General features: G+C 46.2%; 5 protein-coding genes across 5 annotated transcripts; 3 read left to right on the top strand and 2 right to left on the bottom strand.

Annotated features, from left to right (window-relative positions):
• Window positions 1-774: 774 nt before the first annotated feature.
• Window positions 775-2,007, bottom strand: CCR75_001954 (uncharacterized protein; the record flags this gene model as incomplete). Its single annotated transcript, XM_067960055.1, has 1 exon — window positions 775-2,007. One exon carries the CDS (start codon window positions 2,005-2,007, stop codon window positions 775-777), a length of 1,233 nt encoding a protein of 410 aa, XP_067817340.1.
• Window positions 2,008-6,543: 4,536 nt separating this feature from the next.
• Window positions 6,544-7,515, bottom strand: CCR75_001953 (uncharacterized protein; the record flags this gene model as incomplete). Its single annotated transcript, XM_067960054.1, has 1 exon — window positions 6,544-7,515. The coding sequence occupies one exon, from the start codon at window positions 7,513-7,515 to the stop codon at window positions 6,544-6,546; it is 972 nt and encodes a 323-aa protein (XP_067817343.1).
• Window positions 7,516-7,856: 341 nt separating this feature from the next.
• Window positions 7,857-9,723, top strand: CCR75_001952 (uncharacterized protein). The gene is made up of 3 exons (XM_067960053.1): window positions 7,857-8,892; window positions 8,977-9,399; window positions 9,463-9,723. The coding sequence occupies exons 1-3, from the start codon at window positions 8,014-8,016 to the stop codon at window positions 9,616-9,618; spliced, it is 1,458 nt and encodes a 485-aa protein (XP_067817342.1). The 5' UTR covers window positions 7,857-8,013; the 3' UTR covers window positions 9,619-9,723.
• A 2,975-nt stretch (window positions 9,724-12,698) lies between these two features.
• Window positions 12,699-12,902, top strand: CCR75_001951 (uncharacterized protein; the record flags this gene model as incomplete). The annotated part of the gene is made up of 1 exon (XM_067960052.1): window positions 12,699-12,902. One exon carries the CDS (start codon window positions 12,699-12,701, stop codon window positions 12,900-12,902), a length of 204 nt encoding a protein of 67 aa, XP_067817270.1.
• A 438-nt stretch (window positions 12,903-13,340) lies between these two features.
• On the top strand, window positions 13,341-13,784 carry CCR75_001950 (uncharacterized protein; the record flags this gene model as incomplete). Its single annotated transcript, XM_067960051.1, has 2 exons — window positions 13,341-13,412; window positions 13,566-13,784. 2 exons carry the CDS (start codon window positions 13,341-13,343, stop codon window positions 13,782-13,784), a joined length of 291 nt encoding a protein of 96 aa, XP_067817344.1.
• Window positions 13,785-19,490: the final 5,706 nt, after the last annotated feature.

The raw sequence follows: 19,490 nt of genomic DNA, 5'->3' as shown, positions 1-19,490 counted from the left end.
ACGACTTGTACTGAAACAGTACTAGTCGCAGTGCCCCGTTACAGATGGGGTGAGTTTAGGAAAAGCGAGGGTGAGTTTAGGAATTCCCATTACTTTATAGGTCGCAGACGTGTGGAATCTGGCAACAACCGACGTGGTGTAATCCCGTAAAATGTGTACTGGTTGGAGCTGCATTTTGGTGCGCGATTTCCTGATCCGCACACCGTACGATGTTTTAAGATACTACATGTGTGGTACACCAGCGATACTATTACATCACGTGGTACGATATTAATTTAGGAATTCCTAAACGCACCTTCCTTTTTTCCTAAACTCATCCCATCTATTTTTAGCAAATCAATGTCATAACTGCATCCCATAACATTAATAATGCCAATTTCGAAATCGTGCACGATTAGCAACGTTGAAATGCCCGCGCACGACTAGCAACATCAAACTCTACCGGGAATCATCCACCTTCTCGAAAAATGTAAATCACCGACCTTAAACGAACTTTTTACTTTGTATCGCTGCTTTTACTAGGTCAGTAAAGTGCCGGCTACGTTTGGAGATGAAAGTTTAATTCGAAAATATTTACTTTTCTTTCCGATTGAAAGTTTTTCACGAAAATGTGGCCCGCAATGAGAAAAATTTATTTGTCCTTGTCAAGATATTAACAAAAATTGACGTGAAGCTTCAAATCATGTGCATCTATTGCCTTCACCTCCTTTTGCTTGCGTTACTTTCCAGGCGCACACAGACATAAGCAAATGTCCAGGAAGAGCGGTGTGTTATTTATCTCACGGCGTCGTAGCGTTCCATGCGCTTTTTCGAGAAAACGACCTGCACGAGTTGTATTGTACGCGCGCGAAAGCCAGCAGCGCAGTACAGCAGGTAAAAATCCCACATGCGACAGAAGACCTCTGGGCGGTTGATGTCACCCTTCTTAACGTGATTCTGGAATCGCTCGTACCAGCACATAAGTGTCTTGTCATAGTCCGGGCCTAGATTGTGGACGTCCTCCACAATCAACTTTCGCTCGGAGAAGGTCACCATTTGTGCCACAGATGGTAGAAAGCCATTCGGGAAAATATACTTGAGGACCCAAAGCTGGATTGGCACTTCAATAGAGCGATTAGCAGCGATACCATGTACAAGAGCGATACCGCCGTCCTTGAGACAGCGCTTGATCACGTCGTAGTACTCGCTCAGATTCTTATAGCCAACAGCCTCAATCATGGCAATGGAAACGACGCGATCAAATTGGCCTCGCATCTTGCGGTAGTCACAGTATTCAAAACTCGTAAGGTCACTAACTCCTTCGCGCTCAGCCCATTCTCGAGCGCCTTTAAGCTGCTCGATAGAAACGGTTATTCCCGTGACATGGACGCCATGCTCTTTGGCAAGGAAACAGCCAAGACCACCCCAGCCGCATCCGATTTCAAGCACCCGCATGCCTGGCTCAAGATGCAGCTTCTTGGCAATCAGATGCAGTTTGTTCTGCTGTGCCGCGTCAAGGTCATGCTTTTCTTCGACACCCTTCCAGTAGGCGCAGGAGTACTGCATGTAAGGGTCAAGCCAAAGTTTAAAGAAGTCGTTGCCAAGGTCGTAGTGGTGGGCACCCACAATTCCGGCACGTGAGGGTGACTGGTAATTAAAGATTTTTCCACCAAGAGCGATAAATTTGGCGTTCCAGGCCTTGAGGATCTTGCGGCGCTTGTCAGCGGGTAGCGACAGGAGACGTGTCAGCACTTCGTCCAGTGGAATTATAGCGTCCCACTTCTTGGCCATGTAGGATTCACCAATGGCCAACATACCGCGGTGCACCCAGTCGAGAAAAATGTCTTCGTCATACACGCGGATATCGCGATCGATGATAATGTCAGCGTCGGCCAGCATACATTTAAAAAAGGCGGCGGCTTGTGCTCGCAGCACGGGGCGCATGACCACCCGCAGCAGGTACGAACCAGCAGTCACACCCGTGAGAGCCATGGCGGCAATTAAAGCGGACTTTTGCTTGTCAGGCATGGTAGCAGCGATTTAATAATAACGAAGTCTTAGATTATGAGCAGATTGACGGTTCTACATGTAGGCAAATCATGACGTCACGCACTTGTATGTAGTATTAGTTTCTGAGATGACCGGGAGACAGATAAGTTTTGAAGATTGACATGTCTCATTAAGACTCAATTCTATGGCTGTGCGACCATGATTTACGGTTGGCGTAGTAATTGTAACGGGATGTCCGGAACATAGATATCCTTTCCGAAGAGAGTAATAATTAATATTATGTTCTATAAAAGGAAATAAGCAAAGATGTACAAGGAATTATCTTTATTAATATTTGACTTCATTGTTCCAATACAGGTGTCCCCGGATAACTTATCCCCTCATAATTTCTAACCTCACGTAACTTATAGGGTATTGGCTTCACAATTACCGTTCTATCGTGTCTATTTTATAACTAATAACTAATAAAATTTGGAAAAAATATAAGTTTTCCGATGAAGAAAATTTATAACCCAGAATATTACTAAGCTGGTGCAGCCAGGAATACAAGGTAAGTTGCGCATTGGCTGTTGTACGTATAAAAATTGAAGGTCCCGGATGCGCCTATGTAAGGCCCTGTAGGCGGGCACGTCGTTATGCGGCCACGCTCTACTTAAGCACACACCCTAGCACAGCGAGGAAGCGGTTTGCACCTGCTTCTCTTGCGTGCAGTGAGGTAGTTGTGGTGGGCGCGCAAGCGACCTCACCCAACACACTAAGAACTCTGGTAAAGTGTCGTCACGGGAGCGGTTATCCGTCTCCTCGTGCGCACTTACCAAGTAGGTAGTAATTTTCAGACTGATTTATATTTAATGGAATTAGATACAAATATTTATTTTTACCAATTAAAATGTTATCTCTATAGATATCATTTAACATGTATTACGAGCGTATCTTTATAGATACCTCGCGTAACTGATGACGCTAGCCGTCATCATGGATGACGCTGGGCGTCATCCCTCCTAATGTGAATGCACCCATGTGCATCACATCCACAAGGGTTGGTCACAAATGTGCACCACACCCGAGTGTTGGGTCTAATTACTATTATTTAGTAATTGACCATCCCCTTAAGTACCAAATGTACTTAATGGGGACTGTGTAACATTAGGGCAACTCTAGCCCGTTACACCATCCCCCTCTTTAAGAACAAATTTACATTTTTAAATTCGACAAAGAGGAGAGAGGAACTGCGAGCAGCTTTACGCGCCGCTAGTTCACTCGATCACTCTCGCGCACGTGTTTCTATACACGGCGCCCAAGATGCCACCTAAAAGGGGCCACGTTGGTGGGTCGTCTGCGAAGACGCCCACACAACCTCGCACTAAGCGCACGCGCCGCGTTAATTCGCCGGCCGCGTCAAATGCCTTAGTCGGAACGCAGACAGCCACTGCGGCTGTCGCGTTAACAGGGCTAAAGGATCCATCCCACTTTAACAGTGAGGATGTTGATCCGTCGCTCATTGTCGACTACAATGAGTCGACACCGTTGCCGTCACCTCATAGTAGTGATGCGGACAACGAGCTCATGAGGAGTGATGATGCGGCATTATTGCCCATCCAAACATCTCTCATGGCTCACAACATGGAGACAGCATCGTTTACGAATGCTGTCTCGTCGTCTGCGCTGGATGGCGCAGCGACGATTAATGAGAGCGCTGCCCATAAAGGCGCAGCCACTTCTTCTTTGGGTATAACCACAACGCCATATTCTCAGACCATTATCCATAATGGCTCTGACATAGAGGATTCTGAGCCTAAAGCTCCGGCGACGACATATTAATGTGCTTAGTCGGTGTCACGAGCCCAGTCGTTTTTAACGTGGCTATGTGACGGGTGGCATATCACTGATGCCCCTCCATCTAAATGGCCTCGTCTAAACGGGCCAAGAGCGTCGCTCCTAGAGCGCGCTCTTGTAGACGCACATAATTATTATGACGTCTTTAATTCTTGGAGGGCTCAGGGAAATTCGCTTGGGCGTGTTTTCCCGATCCCGGTCGTGTTGCGTTGCTTTAAAATGAAACGCCCGACCAATACGAGGCGGAATTGTTGCGCCGCATTCATCCGAATTCCGATGCGATGAAACAGCGGTCGCAACGAATTAATTTCGCCCGCTTGCATGTGTAAGAAATCATGGGTGGTACTGTACCCCCTATTTATTACATTATTTTTTTCAAAAAATGAAATCTCTGGAGCTCCAAGACGTGGAAAGATTCCGAGCGATGGCTAGATATCAATGACGAACGTTTGAGAAGTATGCTTTTTGAGCCGCTTCATTATGAAAATGTTAAGGTAAGAGTAGTCATATACAACTTTTCACAACTCTGCATCTGCTAGTCCATTTGAGACTAGCGAAGAGGCCTCAGCTGGAGGTCCTTTTCATAGGCAGCCACCAAGCCGGGCACATCAATACGTAGGGTATCGATCGGTTCCCAAGAGTCAAAACTCTTCGGGTAACCTTTCCATTGGACGAGGATCTGATACCCTTGCCTCACGGAGCGGTGGGCAAGCAACCTTCCAACAAGGAAGCGTTGATTCCCACCCGCATCCATCAGTGCAGGTGGCGCCCGATAGGAGTGGCGATCTCGCCCACCTACTCGCGGCTGCCTTACCTTCGTCCGTTCAGTCACATGCGTTAATCGCTGCTGAACGACGTATTGCGGATCTCGAGGGTCAAGTCTTGCGACTGACCTCGGATCTCGTTGATGTTCGAGCAAACAGGTTATGAAGGCCTGAATACTCCGAGCTTGGGCCTTTTTGAGCGGATAATGCTGAGGGATCTGCGTTAATCGCGTGATGTCCCTCGCTCTCCGAGTCCTGTTCGTGGTGGGAGGAGTCGGTCGGCTGATAGTTTTTCGCCTTCTCCGTCTCCGCATCACTACTATGAGGTGACGGCAACGGTGTCGACTCATTGTAGTCGACAATGAGCGACGGATCAACATCCTCACTGTTAAAGTGGGATGGATCCTTTAGCCCTGTTAACGCGACAGCCGCAGTGGCTGTCTGCGTTCCGACTAAGGCATTTGACGCGGCCGGCGAATTAACGCGGCGCGTGCGCTTAGTGCGAGGTTGTGTGGGCGTCTTCGCAGACGACCCACCAACGTGGCCCCTTTTAGGTAGCATCATGGGCGCCGTGTATAGAAACACGTGCGCGAGAGTGATCGAGTGAACTAGCGGCGCGTAAAGCTGCTCGCAGTTCCTCTCTCTACTCTGTCGAATTTAAAAATGTAAATTCGTTCTTAAAGAGGGGGATGGTGTAACGGGCTAGAGTTGCCCTAATGTTACACAGTCCCCATTAAGTACATTTGGTACTTAAGGGGATGGTCAATTACTAAATAATAGTAATTAGACCCAACACTCGGGTGTGGTGCACATTTGTGACCAACCCTTGTGGATGTGATGCACATGAGTGCATTCACATTAGGAGGGATGACGCCAAGCGTCATCCGTTACGCGAGGTATCTATAAAGATACGCTCGCAATACATATTGAATGATATCTAAGAGATAACATTTTAATTGGTAAAAATAGGTATTTGTATTTAATTCTATTAAATATAAATCAGTCTGAAAACTACTTCCTACTTGGTAAGTGCGCACGAGGAGACGGATTAACGGATTACCGCTCCCGTGACGACACTTAACCAGAGTTCTTAGTGTGTTGGGTGAGGTCGCTAACGCGCCCACCACAACTGCCTCACTGCACGCAAGAGAAGCAGATTTAACCGCTTCCTCGCTGTGCTAGGGTGTGTGCCTAAGTAGAGCGTGGCCGCATTACGACGTGCCCGCCTACATCCTCAGCACATACTAGTGTACGTGAAATGACGTGAGGCACCACTCGCAACTGAAGCAGTGCGAAGTGGACTTGTACTGAAGCAGTGCGAAGTGGACATGTACTGAAGCAGTACAAGTCGTAGTGCCCCGTTACATATTACCTATGTTCATGGAAGCGACGATATGAACGACTTCATCCACTTCTGCACATCGCGAGGGATTCGTATAGTGCCTAGCCGAAACAATCGGCACACGGACAACTTTCTTCGTGTGTACTCGTTTGACCGCTTCATCGACAGCCATCAGGATTCGTGTGTACTCGTTTGACCGCTTCATCGACAGCCATCAGGAGTATCGCCTTTAATCGCTTCTTGCGCCATCGCTCGTTCGCTATCGAGCCCATCGCCTGCCTTGCAATGCTTGCACGTCGCTTTCCTCTTGTGCAGATCCTCGAGGGTTGATGCACATTGACTTGATGCCGCGACCGCATTTTATTCGCGCCGTCTCTCAGTCAGACGCGACGACGATCTAGTCTTCGATTACATAAAGTTCACAACCACAGCGATGCGCACAATTTCGCCAGCGGCAATTGTTCGAAAACGAAAGCATCAGCAATGATTCAGCTACAAGATTGAAGACGCTTGTCGTTGAAATGTAATAGGTCGAGAACCGCTCATTAAAGCAATAAAACCTTAGAAAAATCTGGCTTATCTTATTAGAACCGACATTTTAAAATTAACGACCTAAGCTCTTCTTGGCACCTTTGTAAGTGCACTTAAGATTATCGGTGCGACCTGCTTTCTCGAAGCACTTGCGTTCAGTTGATCGAAAGCGACGATGCGTTCATCGCGATACACTGCCGGCAGGACCAATGGCACCACTTCAAGAAAGCCAATCTTAGTGATGAAGTCAACGCAATGCTTACTATATATTCCATCTTCTTCAAAGAAAAGCAATTGGCGTTGGCACTGTTTGTCCGGCATCATATACATCGTCATAACCAGTGATAAAGCTAGCTCATTCTGGTTGCAAAACGAAGACAAGCCTCGACAAAGGGCTGAAGCATCTTCAGCCTTCAGCATGAAAGCCTTTAAATCAATCAGCACTGAACTGATGCCGATTTTTTTCGCGGAACCATCCACTGCCACAAACGTAAATTCCTTGTGATCCACGCGCAAAGTTTCCTCGAGCGAAAAAGCTTGCCAACGGCCAGGATTGAATTTGGCGTTTTGCAGCCAATCATACAGGTCTTCTTTCCTTGCAAATGCCATTTCTTCCAGCAGTTTGGCCGCTTTGGCGTCTCTTGGCGTCACTTTTTTTGCTGTTGGGTCAAAATTAATGCTGTCTAGTGCAATAACTCCCAGCAACATAGTCGCCAAAAGCTTGTGTACGTCATGGCTGTCAAACTCAAATAATTTTTCAGCCACCAATGTGCATGTCGATGCCACTAGCGCCTTTCCGTCCGCAAAAGCTATTTCTCTCTTCTGTGCATTTAAGTGCTGACCTAAATCCGAGTGGTGATCCACTATTTCCACTACTTGCAAATCATACCCATGCGGAATATTCTTATTAGTGACAGCGTTATGATCCATGAGCGTGACCTCCACTATGCTCTTGATCTTCCAAGGAAATTCATCAACAAATACGAGTGCGTCAGTGTCCACGCCTAGCTCCTGGAACAGCAAAGTGACATCGCAGCGCAGAGCCAAATCCATCCGACATATGGGCAAAATCGGCACATTCAACCTGTCGGAATCGTGCTGACAGTGCAGGAATGCATAGCATAGCGAGCTGACGATAGAATCAGCGTCCGCTGCTTCATTTCCTAGAAACAAATGCACTTGGGAAGGCAAGGGTAATTGTGTCAATCTTAATTTAGCTTGGCGTAGATAATCATTAAATAGCGCGACACTAGATCGCCGAGCGGCGGTTGAGTCTACGCGCCAAAGTTTTGCGGTCGAAAGCATGAAACAATGACGATGCCTTAAAAGCCGTCGCATAAAGGGCTTTGTACTTGTACCTTTTCTGCGGTACATTTGCTCTGTGAACCTGCGGAAGGTAAGCCGTGGCGCGATGTCTGTCATGTCGTTTTGAGCAAGGCACATGAAGCGATGCACTGCCGCTTAATTTTGTCTGCTTCTTTGTTTTTATAGTCAATGTTGCTAAAGGCTTGCTGCTAACTTTATCATCCTTCAGTCACTATTGAAACAGTCATGGTCGACTCCGCGACGGGCGACGGGCGCGAGGCACTGCGCGTCGGCGACCGCATTCTGTTGCTGCTGACAATCTTTCTGTTTTTGCTGCTCAGTGCTGTGTCCGGAAACATATTATACGGACGATACGCGACCAAGAAAAAGCGCGGGTCCAGCGCGGCTGCCACCGCCGCCACAGAAATCCCTGGGGCTGTTCAATCGAATCGATTGCCGTATAATGCGGCGCCCCAAGCCCCACTACCTTCTCTTAATGTCGTCGGTGGATCCGAGACCGCACAGATGGGGGAGGAGGGCGCTGCTGCTGCATCAACAGGTTCCGAGATGCGCCATCGATTATTTCTGCTACTTTTCGTTGCCTCTACGCTGCGTGTCTGCTCTTTGGTTACGGAATTAGTCACTATCGAAAAGGTGTCGGTGTTGCCGTCAACGTCTATTTACTGCAGACTACTGGCAATATTTCTATGGCTGCCGTCTATGCTCTTCGTTTCCATGTATGGACTTGTGCTACTCTTTTGGGCGCAGCTTTGCTACGCGTGTTGGGGAAAAGCTCATCCCTGGCCGAGAAGAGTTTTCTTTATGTTTAATGTGCTGCTCTATGTTGGCTTTGCTTTGCTGTTCACGTCAGCGAGTTCGTCAGCAGAACTGTGGAGAGGCTGTGACTTGCTGCAAGGAAGCGTCTACGTTGTGGGGCTGTTTGGAATTCTGTACTACAGTATTCGTCTTATTAATTTCTTTCGCAACCAAAGCCCGGACGAAGATTTTTTTTTTGATTTGTCTGTTGCCGCCATCAGCAATAATAACGGCCCTCGAAGTCGCCGAGGGGAGTCGTCGCTTCCCATCGCAGCCAGATCCTCTCCTCGCCAGCTAGTGCTACGAAGGGTATGAAATTAATCATGATGATAGAATTGACGCAATGCAATATTGGATCGGCGGAAACTAACAGACGTGTCTATAAATGACCAGATCACGGCTGTATGCATCTTGCTTTGTGTGCTTTTCGCAGTGAAGGCAGTGTGTCTAATTGGTATGGGCTCAGGCTATATGGAGTCGAAAGAGGCTAAGTACCGCACGCCCCTAGGTGTTCACCACATCGTGTACGAATTTACGATCCACTTCGCGACCGAATTCGCCCCGAGCGCTCTACTACTCGTTTTAACTCGCCACGTGACAACTTCGTCAGCTCAGCGACAACGTCTTCGCTCATCATCCGCTACCTCAGCGTCCGCTTCCTTGTCCAGCGGTAGCTATGGTGCCAATAACCCACGAGACAAGCCTGCGACGCCAAATTTCGCTTATGTGCCTATTCGTGGCGGTGGTCACGGAAATGCTGCTGGACAAGCATATCAAGAAGACGCCATCCCGATGCTTTCTGGATATCAGTATCAGGTACATCCATATAGTTCCAGTAAAAGAAATTTTGGCTCATGACTAGTGGTTTTAATTTTGTAGGCGACACAGCGCGTATACGGGTCAACTAGCACCACTTCAGCCGCGATGACAAATTTGCGCTCAAGCAACACTTCTGGAGCATTCCTGCTTTCTAATGTGGGTAGAAATGCATCGGGTTCCGAGATTACCTTAAATGCGAAGATAGCTTATCATTAACGATACATTAACAGGTAAGTTAGATACTTGCTCTCAATAAGAAAGTAATTCTACACAAGAAAATCTTTTAATGCAAAAATCTCAAAAAAATAAAGTGGTCGGACAGTGAAGCTGTATAATTTATGACAGATCAAAATATCATATTAGTCATGAAAAACCATAAAGTTATTAATGAAAAGGATCCGCTAACCAATGCAGAACCCCTAAGCTTAAGTCGCGAGATATGATTGGCTGCATTTTAATAAACGAATTTTGACTAGCTGTACGTATAAATATATATATCAAATGGCAAAGGCTTGCATATGGAAGCTGAAACGGCAGAAGCTTGCAAGCTAAACATATACAAACTAAACGTACGGAAGCTTTTTAACGACGATCACAACAGAGAAAACGTTGTTTTGAAGCAGTTATAAGAACATCGTTTTGAAGAAGTTATACAATACTATGGACTTGGATGAGTAACAAAATCAGTAGCAGCAGGAAAAGAAAAGTGTTTCCCAATCATCTGCAGTACCCAGAGCATCAAGGTTGATCGGCTGTGGAAGTCTGGATCGGCCATGGAAGCTAGATCGGCCGTGGAAGCTCGATCGGCATTGACATTGGTAGAAGCAGGTTCAGTGCAACCTCTTCTGTTATGTCCGTTTAACCACAATCTTTACGACGTCTTCGTGGTCGAAGGGAGGCCACAACACCTCAAATTGCGACGGATTGCGCTGTGTTGATCCTGAAGGGCGTCCTCGACTGCGTACATTCTCAGGATTGAAAATATATCCATCCGGGACAGTGACTAGGTGGTCAAGGATCACTTTTTGTGATAGATTGAGCCCTCCTCATATTGTTCGCGAAACAGTTGTAAAGTTTCATCGATTGATGATGGTAGTGGTACAGCTGTTGTTTCTTGAGAAGGTAAAACAAGAAGGTTGAACAAGCCACCAATGAGAATCATAATCATCACGAACGATGCCTCTAGCTGTTGTTGCTGCAGCTCCTGATCGAAGCATGTGCTTGCATGGAATACCAAAGTTTGTGACAAACATACCTTGGCAGTTGCCGTCATCATCTCTATCTCTGTATTGCCGGAAGACTGACTTCAGCGCTGCCACCGAGATTTTCCTCATTACCCCGGAAATGACTTGACCAAACTGCCGATTGGCGGTTGCGCGTTCTCGGGCGGATTGCAGTTTGATGGCGGCAAGTTGACCATCGCAAGCCAGCCGGCAAGCTCTGTCTAAGGTCAACAGATCGCCCGTAGATACTGCAATCCACTTCTTCAAGAGCTTTCCACTCGTGATGCTGTTGAATTGCAATGCAGTTTGCTGCGCAAGAAAGCAGACACAAATTGCTCCTAATAAACAAGCCATGTCTCTTCTAGAAATGTCATATTTTGACGCGGGAAGGCATTTCGCGTTTTGGCAAGCCGAATCTGGTGTATTTAGGCGGTTGAAGATACCAGCAATGCATTCCGTTGGGTCGTGAGTTCCTTGAATGCCACCATTGAATCGAATGTCCTGCAAGGATGTTTTTGCTGATATGCCAGCAACAGAGATGGCTATCAGCTTCGGGAAAGTGCATTCATGAGAGCTAACTCTCTGTCGGTGACAAAAGTCAATAGAGACACCAAGAAGTTCACGAACGTCTGTTTCAAGAGGCGTATTACCCAAAGGTAGTCCTTGGCTCTTTCCTCAGCCATGAAGATGTTGGCAAACGTAAAAGTCTGGCTGGTCGCGCTGACTCCTACTACATGTAAAAGTGGAAGACCAAAGCGGTTGATTTTGTACGTTTAGTCAAACAACCAGACCTTCCCGGCGCCAAAGCTGCCGCAAAAATCTTTTGCTGATGGTGATACAATGTAGAGATGAGTCAGCCTCTTTTCGGCATCAATTGTGTATGGTATGGCGCGCACACACTTGCAGATTCAAGACCGTCAAGAAAAGCAGCCAGTGAGGTTTTACCACGCAACACACGCCTACATTTCGCGTCGCGAATGTTGTTTACATCACGAAATGTTATCGTGATGTTGTTGTCATTGCGCATTTGCGCAACAATACGGGAAGGTGCCAGACATGACCGACAGTAGCTCAATATTTGTTGCCGCTCGTCGCTTTTGAAGGATCGGCCTTGCGGATGTACGGCAGTATCCGCAAACGGCTCGTGATTGTGTTCAAGTTTGTTGGCCTCAACAACCCAGTGAACTAAGTCTCCATATAAGCTGTAAAACAATTGTCAATCCGCTTTAACAATCCGCCGAATCAGAGCGGATTGTTAAAGCGGATTGACAACCTGTTTTACGGCTTCCGCGTTCGCGTTTTACGCTGCCGCTGCTGTTGTGGCAGAGTTGCGTTCCCCGAACATGAGCATTCCAGACAAATAGCTTTGATTCCACCATCGGAGCAATGTCCAATTCTCCTTGTTCTTTTGCAAGTAAACACGAAGCCCTCATCTTGGGATCGATGGCTTACTGCTAAGGGAGCCTCTTCCAAGGATTCGTAGGTGATATGGACGATATCGTCGAGTTGATGCATAATAGTATTAGTAGTATTGTTAGAAATTGGAAAGGTATGGTACGGTAATATGGAATGGTATGAAGTGCAAGCTTTTTCATCGCGATCGTTCTGTCATGTATTCAAATCCAGAAGTATTCGCTCCAGCCAATCAAAGCTCGTTAATATAGCCTAGGGTAATTCATTAATAACTTAGGGGTTCTGCATTGGGGGGGGGCTGGTTAGCGAAAACTGGGGGTGATTAGCGGATCCCTTATAAAACCTTAGGGGGTGTTTATAAGCACCCCACTAGTTCATTACCAGCACCCCAGTCAGCAAATATTTAGCGTATTCCATCTTTTTTTAGTAAATATAATATATATATAATCAAAGCTGCCCTTTCCCGCGCGACCTAATCTTGCTATATATCTTAGCGTATTTAATCTTTTTTTAGTAAATATAATATATATATAATCAAAGCTGACCTTTCCCGCGCGACCTAATCTTGCTATATATCTTAATGAACCGCACAAACCTTGTAAATGCCGCTGCTGCAACTGCTAACCCTGACGCGTCTTGGGCAACAGATCATTTCCGTCGATGGAAGCTGCTGAGCGTGCCGTGCGTGCTCACGAACAAACTGTAGACTCTGTTGTCCTGGTTGTTCAGCGCACCAAAACGGTCGGGATCACGCCGGTGATGTCAAAAGACTGCGTGTGCTTGCTTGCAAGCATTTCGGAGCTCATAGCCGTCAAGGGAAGGTGTGAGGCATCGTTCCACGAAAAAGCTTGGTTGACAGTTTAAAATATCACTTCGGAGAGTTACTGATGACGAGTATTGGGTGGTTGTTCACGATTTCGGTTACAGCCACGCTAGAGCAAACCTTTCCGTCTATGCTTTTGCAAGAACAGCTCACGTTGACAGGGCTTTTGTGAATAAAATGGCTCTGACAGGGGCGAGACCTAGGGTTATACAGACCGCTGTGTGCTACCACAACATTAACGAAAACGGACCTATCTTTTCTAGGCAATATATGCACAATATTCGATACAAGCATCGCAGACGCGCGCTTGGGCGACGCACACCATTAATTAAGCTTCTTGGTTGGAATTGGCGCTTGTCAACAGTTTGGATGTGCTTTTCCCAAACAGCAAAGTTTTGTTGTGTATCTGGCACATTAATAAGAATATTACAGCAAAATTGAGGCATTTTGGGACCCCGAATGAGTTGTCCATAGAATCAATGAGTCTCTTTGAAGATATTGCTTACGCTCCAACAGAGCAAAATTTTCAAGATGCCTGTATTGCCTTACAAGTACGAAATGACAGGATCTATAAATAGTTCGAAAAAGCATAGTTTGCCCCATACAAAATGTATGTCACACGCGTATAACCTGTATTATCCTTTCACGCAAATCCACTCATTCGCGCACTTCTACCGCTTATCTATATCTACAGGTTTATAAAGGTCTTTCTTGGTGGTGTCAAACAGTTTGGGCATGTGGCGTCATCTCGCGCTGAAGGAGCGCACGCCTATCCGATAACTTGGCTCTATCGATCATCTGGAGATTTGGAACGTGTCTGGATGTCGAAAGAGCTCAGCACAGAAGCACAGCGAGATATAATCACACAACAACTGTCCTCCGACAAGACCAAAGGCCTGTCAGCTTACCCATATCCTCGATAATGTGGTGTTCCGCGTCTCACATTATGCTTTGGTCCAAGCTTTCAATTAATACAAGCTATTGAACTGTAAGTATTGCCTTTCAGCATGCAATCTTGGCCACGACCGTAAATGGTCCAATAAAGCGCGGGCGCAATTTGGTCTTGAAGACCGCAGAAATAAAGTTGGTAGGAAGATTTTTAGCGTTTAGTAAAACTCGGTCTCCGACCATATAAAAATTAATACAGCTTCTGCCTTTGGCATCTGCTTGTTCTTTTTGTTTGTCTTGGCTATCAGCCATCGTATCCCCTCCACAAAAGCATACACCGCTTTTCGCGAATGGCTTACGCCATCCACGTATAACAACCTTGTTTGATAGTGACTCTATTTCAAGGGGGAGGACCTCGCTCGAGCAAGGAACAATCTAGCTATTGCTTATCACATATAGACTCAACCCCCAATGAAGGATACCAATGTTGTTTAATCACCATTGAAATGGACAAACTCAGTATTAGCGATAAGGCTATTGCAGACTTTGGTGACGATGCTGAAATACCCTGCATCGAAAACAATAAAATTAGTGAGAACAATAATGCTCTCACCGAAGAGGAGACTGACATATTTGCAGTGCGCAGAGGGCGCACTAGAGACAGAACCAAATACAGTCAGCAGGAGAATTCCTGCAAGATCGAGAAGCAGTGGCTCGTTTCGTACAGGATTCGTTTCGCTGATGCCGTGGACCGACAGAAACGAAACTTTGACGAAATGAAAGAGCAAATTGTATTTCAATTCGAATCAATGATCTAGTTCTACCATCTACGGTAAACCTACCAAAACATGTAGTGACGAATGTGGACAGTAATAAATTACTGTCCAGGTATATTGGCCGTATCGTGTACTGCACCGCCTAGGCAATGCGTACACGATCGAGCTGCCTCTTAGGATGCGTACGCATCCTACGTTTTATGTCGGACGTCTCCACCCGTACTACCAGTACGAGGCTTCTTCTGGTACGGCACGGTTTAAGGCACCCTCCGAAGTCTGATGGTCCCGAGCCAAAAGCTGATAGTCTCGCGACAGAGTCTGGTTGAGTCTGGGTCACAAAGTAGACATTCCACTACATCCTTCAAGATTAAAATTCTTGAAAGGCTGTCTCCAGCTCGCTTAGAAGAGAGATGTGACCGTTCATTCACCAGTTGATCAAGGGCAACTTGCACACGGTTTTGCAACTGTTCACGAAAATCACCGTCGACCGCTGTCCTAACTCGCGACGACGGAAGTGTTCGTGATAAACATCCTCCCTTCAATATAACCCAAGTCACATTGTTGACTCGATTCCAGTGAAGGAGGCGACCCTGACTTTTCCTCCTCCTCCACGTCCTTTGACGGATTTTAGTGGTGAGAAGTGTTTTCTAGTTGAACGCTTCATGACCCACCGTGATGTGAAAGGGGTTCGAAAGAGTTTCCTCGTTGGTTGGCGAGGGTAACCACCCTCGCATGATAGCTGAGAACATCGTTCCCAACTGATGATGATGTCCCAGGTCTTGTTCGACAGTACGACGAGACCACCCTCTCCCACAGAGGGTCAAAAGAGAACGAGCGCTTACCGCGCTCGTAAATGTATTGGAGATTTCCAATCCCTTTGCGCGTCTCCAATGAGGGTATTTACGGGAGTATGCCTCCTTAAAGGCATCGCCTGCACCCTCAAATCAGCAGGGACATGGTTTCATCGACGAGAGGCAGATAACTTGCCCATCTGAACAAACGGTGCAGCTTGTAGCGTGCACTGACTACGGTCCGTCTATCGAACCGGCCACGGAAAGCATCTTATACCCCGCGGCCTAGGCTTTGCACATTCTGTACGAATGTTTTTCAAGCTTGAAACAAAGGAGTGACGCTTGCATGTGTACCATCGATGCTGAAAAAAGGCATCGATGACGAATTCCGCTTCGTCCTCACCAGGTCTTCCCCACAGTTGCCGCATCGACATACAGGCCGCACAGAATTCTCAACAACTTTAAACTGCGATAAATTTCGCTGAATAGAGCTTTGCGATTGGAGTTCCAGCAATCGATGCCGGAGAGCGCCAACAGGACGTGCTGGACAGATAGATTGAAGATCTCCGCTCTCGGATTCACATCAAGATGGGCAAGAATAACTCGCTGCCTGTACGAGGTCGCTTCATTATTTCCCCAATTGAACTGGGTTATATAAATTACTTCCTATCGAGGAGGCTGCACCAACCACTAGTGGAAATCAAAATCTTCGCTTAGCACCCTTGGCGGTCTGACAGGTATTGCTGCTGCCTCCGCGGCTGCTTGTCGAATGTGTGCCTGCACGGCAGCCAATGTTCGAAGTAAACATAGCGTGACATCCCACATCGTTATTGTCGTTCTTCTCCAGAGATGTGCCGAGTCGCAGCTTGTTCTCTTTGAACGCTATATTTATAGCCGCAGCAGAGACCTTGCCGGTGACGGCAGAAATGACCGATTCGTAGACAAGACTTGTTGACACCCGATCCTGACCTGCTTGCAGTCTGATAGTTGCAAGCTGATTCTCACAAGCAAGCTAGCAAGCTGTTTCCACAATCAACAGTCCCTCGTTGACACAGTTATCCATGACTTAACTGCTGCATGCGCGCTTTCAACGTGCGAAGTTGTTACACGACCAAAACGCAGCGTATCACATATAACTCACCGCTACGAATCGGTCCCTGTACATGGGCCAAGTTTATTCAAGATAAACCATGACATGGCTAGGAAAAATCTTTTTCATGTTAGTCATTGTCGAATGTATAAGAGTGCCGTTTCGATCGCACCAAGCAGTTTCAATGCTCTTCAAGAACTCCGAAGGCTGCAAAGCTTGCAAAGGTCTTTCGCTGCCGAGCAAATATATTTTTGCTGATGTGCCACTGGCACAAGAGGAATTTGACGTTGCCGTCGTCAAATAGCACAGTCGACAGGACATCCACCAATGCCAGTTCACGATCAGTGACATAATTCTTTGGTACAAACAAAAGGCAGCAAAGGCCCGTAGCGCCTATATATAATCTTCTACACTTCCTCAGCCATGAAGCGGTAGACAAAGGTAAATGATTGATACGTGGCCGTGACTCCCACAACGTGCGTCACAGGCAATCAAAAACGGTTGGTCTTGTACATTGAGTCGATCATCCAAGCCTTTCCGGCACTAATCGGCGGCAAATTGCTTTTGCGGAAGGGGAAAGGATTAGTAGATGCGTCAATTCTTGTCAAGCATCAAATTTGGCAAAATACAGTGCATCAGGGCATCCTTAAGGCCATCAAGTAGAGCAACAAGGGGAGACGACCAGCTAGGATACGGAGATGCTCTACTTGCTCGATATTGCAAACATCTCGAAGAGTTATTGTAATCTCACGACGGCGCATTGCGGCCACTATTCAGACAGGTTTCTATCGATCAAGTGCAGCTTGAAGCACTTCTTTGCGTTGCTCTTCTGTCAGCGCGCGTCCTGCGGATGATCAGCTGGGTCGGTAAAGGGTTCGTGATTGTGTTCGCAGATGCCAGCTTCAATAACCCAGATGCATTCTTGTTCAATACGTCGAACTGCAAAGTAAAACATACAGCCTGTCCCATGTCGGGCTCGACACGCTTATGGTGATAAAATGCGAAGCTTGCTGCCGCTTTGGTGGGCATGGACACTGCAAAGTAACAGCTTTGATGCCACCTTCTTTCTTTTTCCCAACTCGCCTAGTGTGCAGAACAGTCACAATGTAGCCTACATCAACAAGAAGTGAGTTTATAGCAGCACGCACAATTTCTAGACTAGCCTAGGTGGTGTTGGTAAGCTCTTGGTAACGATACATGCTGATTTAGGTGGTGTTCTGAATGTTGAGGTTCGTGTATTAATAAATAGCTTCATTGGACGCGAGAAAAGGTAGTAGTAGTGTGTTCAATTCTAATAATTTAATTAGCCAATCACATTTCTTAAATGGCGGATAAGTGGTGGCTAGCGAAAAGTGAGTGGTGAATAGCGGCTCCTTATTATTTCCTATAAGAGGAAATAAATAAAAAAGTGCAAAATTATTATCTTTTTTTTAATTTTGACTTAATAGTTCCAATATAACCATTTTTGGTAATACTGACGCAATAAGACATTAGTTCTATTGATTGGTTGATTTTAGTTTAATTATCCCCGACAATCGTTACAACACACGATAAGGCAGTGCGCAAGGAGGCGCGTTGCATATAATATTAAAGGCAGTAGATAGAAGATCATAATGTGATAATTTAATTTTTGAATACAGGTTTACTTTCCCTTAGTATCAACCCTTAGTAGCTAAGACTTCATCGCTACTTAGAACCTACCTATGCACATCGTGTACGTAAAGTAGTAGAGGACCTTCACTGTAATCAGTGTAGGGTGATTATTACTGTTGTCAGTACGAGCAAAAGGTGCCACCTTACACCTCACCTTCACTGTTATCAGTGCAGGTTGACTACTACTGTTATACAGTTTAAGCGGAAGGGCCCGTTACACAATAGTAGCCAAGACTTTACGGATCAACAAGATTGCGCACATATGTTGTGCCACTAGACAGTACCTCCTTAAAAGGCATTTAGTCGAAAGGTCTAGGCAATTTCAACAATTTATTGAAAGCTTCTCCTGTGTATCTTTCACAAGCACGAGCAAAGATTCGCCAGTAAATTATACCGGGATTTCTTCTTCTAACTGCTTTCCACCTTAGGCTTTTTGGGTGTTTATGGAAAAAATGTTGGTACTTACTTCAATACCTTGCAATCGCGGCTGGTATGCTTAGTATAGCCAGCGAAGCGGATCTTTGACGCGTAATAAATCCACCTTCAGCATCGCTTAACGATAATGTCACGAGATTTGTTTTCAGACCCGTCTTCTAGGTAATAAATTGGTAAAGATGTAGGCGGGCGCTTCTATAGCAGCCACGCTCTACTTAAGCACACACATTCAAGTACAGTGAGGAAGCGGTTTGACGTTCTTCTCTCACATGCAGTGAGGTAGTTGGTGGGCCCTCACCCAACAAACTAAGTACCTTAGGACAAGTGTCGTCACGGAAGCGTTAGTCCGACTTCACGTGCGCACCTGGCACCTAGGAAGTAGTTTTTAAGACTGATTTATATTTAGTAGAATTAAATATAATTTTTTTACCAATCAATAGATGCCACCTCTACCCCTGTGCCTCGTTACAGCTTCAGTACAAGTCCACTTTGCACTGCTTCAGTGCAAGTGGTGCCACACGTCAATCCATTGCGAGCATATTATTCTGAATACCCCGGATTACGGATGACGCTAGCTGTAACGGCTAAAAGTTGCCCTAATGTTACACAGTCCCCGTTAAGTACACTTGGTGTACTTAAGGGGATGGTCAATTACTAAATTATAGTAATTAGACCCAGCACTCGGGTGTGGTGCACATTTGTGACCAACCCTTGTGTATGTGATGCACATGGGTGCATTCACATTAGGAGGGATGACGCCCAGCGTCATCCGTGATGACGGCTAGCGTCATCCGTTACGCGAGGTATCTAGAAAGATACGCTCGCAATACATATTAAGTGTTATCTATAGAGATGACATTTTAATTGGTAAAAATAGGTATTTATATTTAATACGATTAAATATAAATCAGTCTGAAAACTACTTCCTACTTGGTAAGTGCGCACGAGGAGCCGGATTACCGCTCCCGTGACGACACTTAACCAGAGTACTTAGTG

Source organism: Bremia lactucae, linkage group LG3 (genome assembly GCF_004359215.1).
Source record: "Bremia lactucae strain SF5 linkage group LG3, whole genome shotgun sequence".
Classification (NCBI taxonomy): domain Eukaryota; phylum Oomycota; class Peronosporomycetes; order Peronosporales; family Peronosporaceae; genus Bremia; species Bremia lactucae.
The sequence above is the reverse complement of the archived record's forward strand: the minus strand, read 5'-3'. Positions and strand labels throughout refer to the sequence as shown.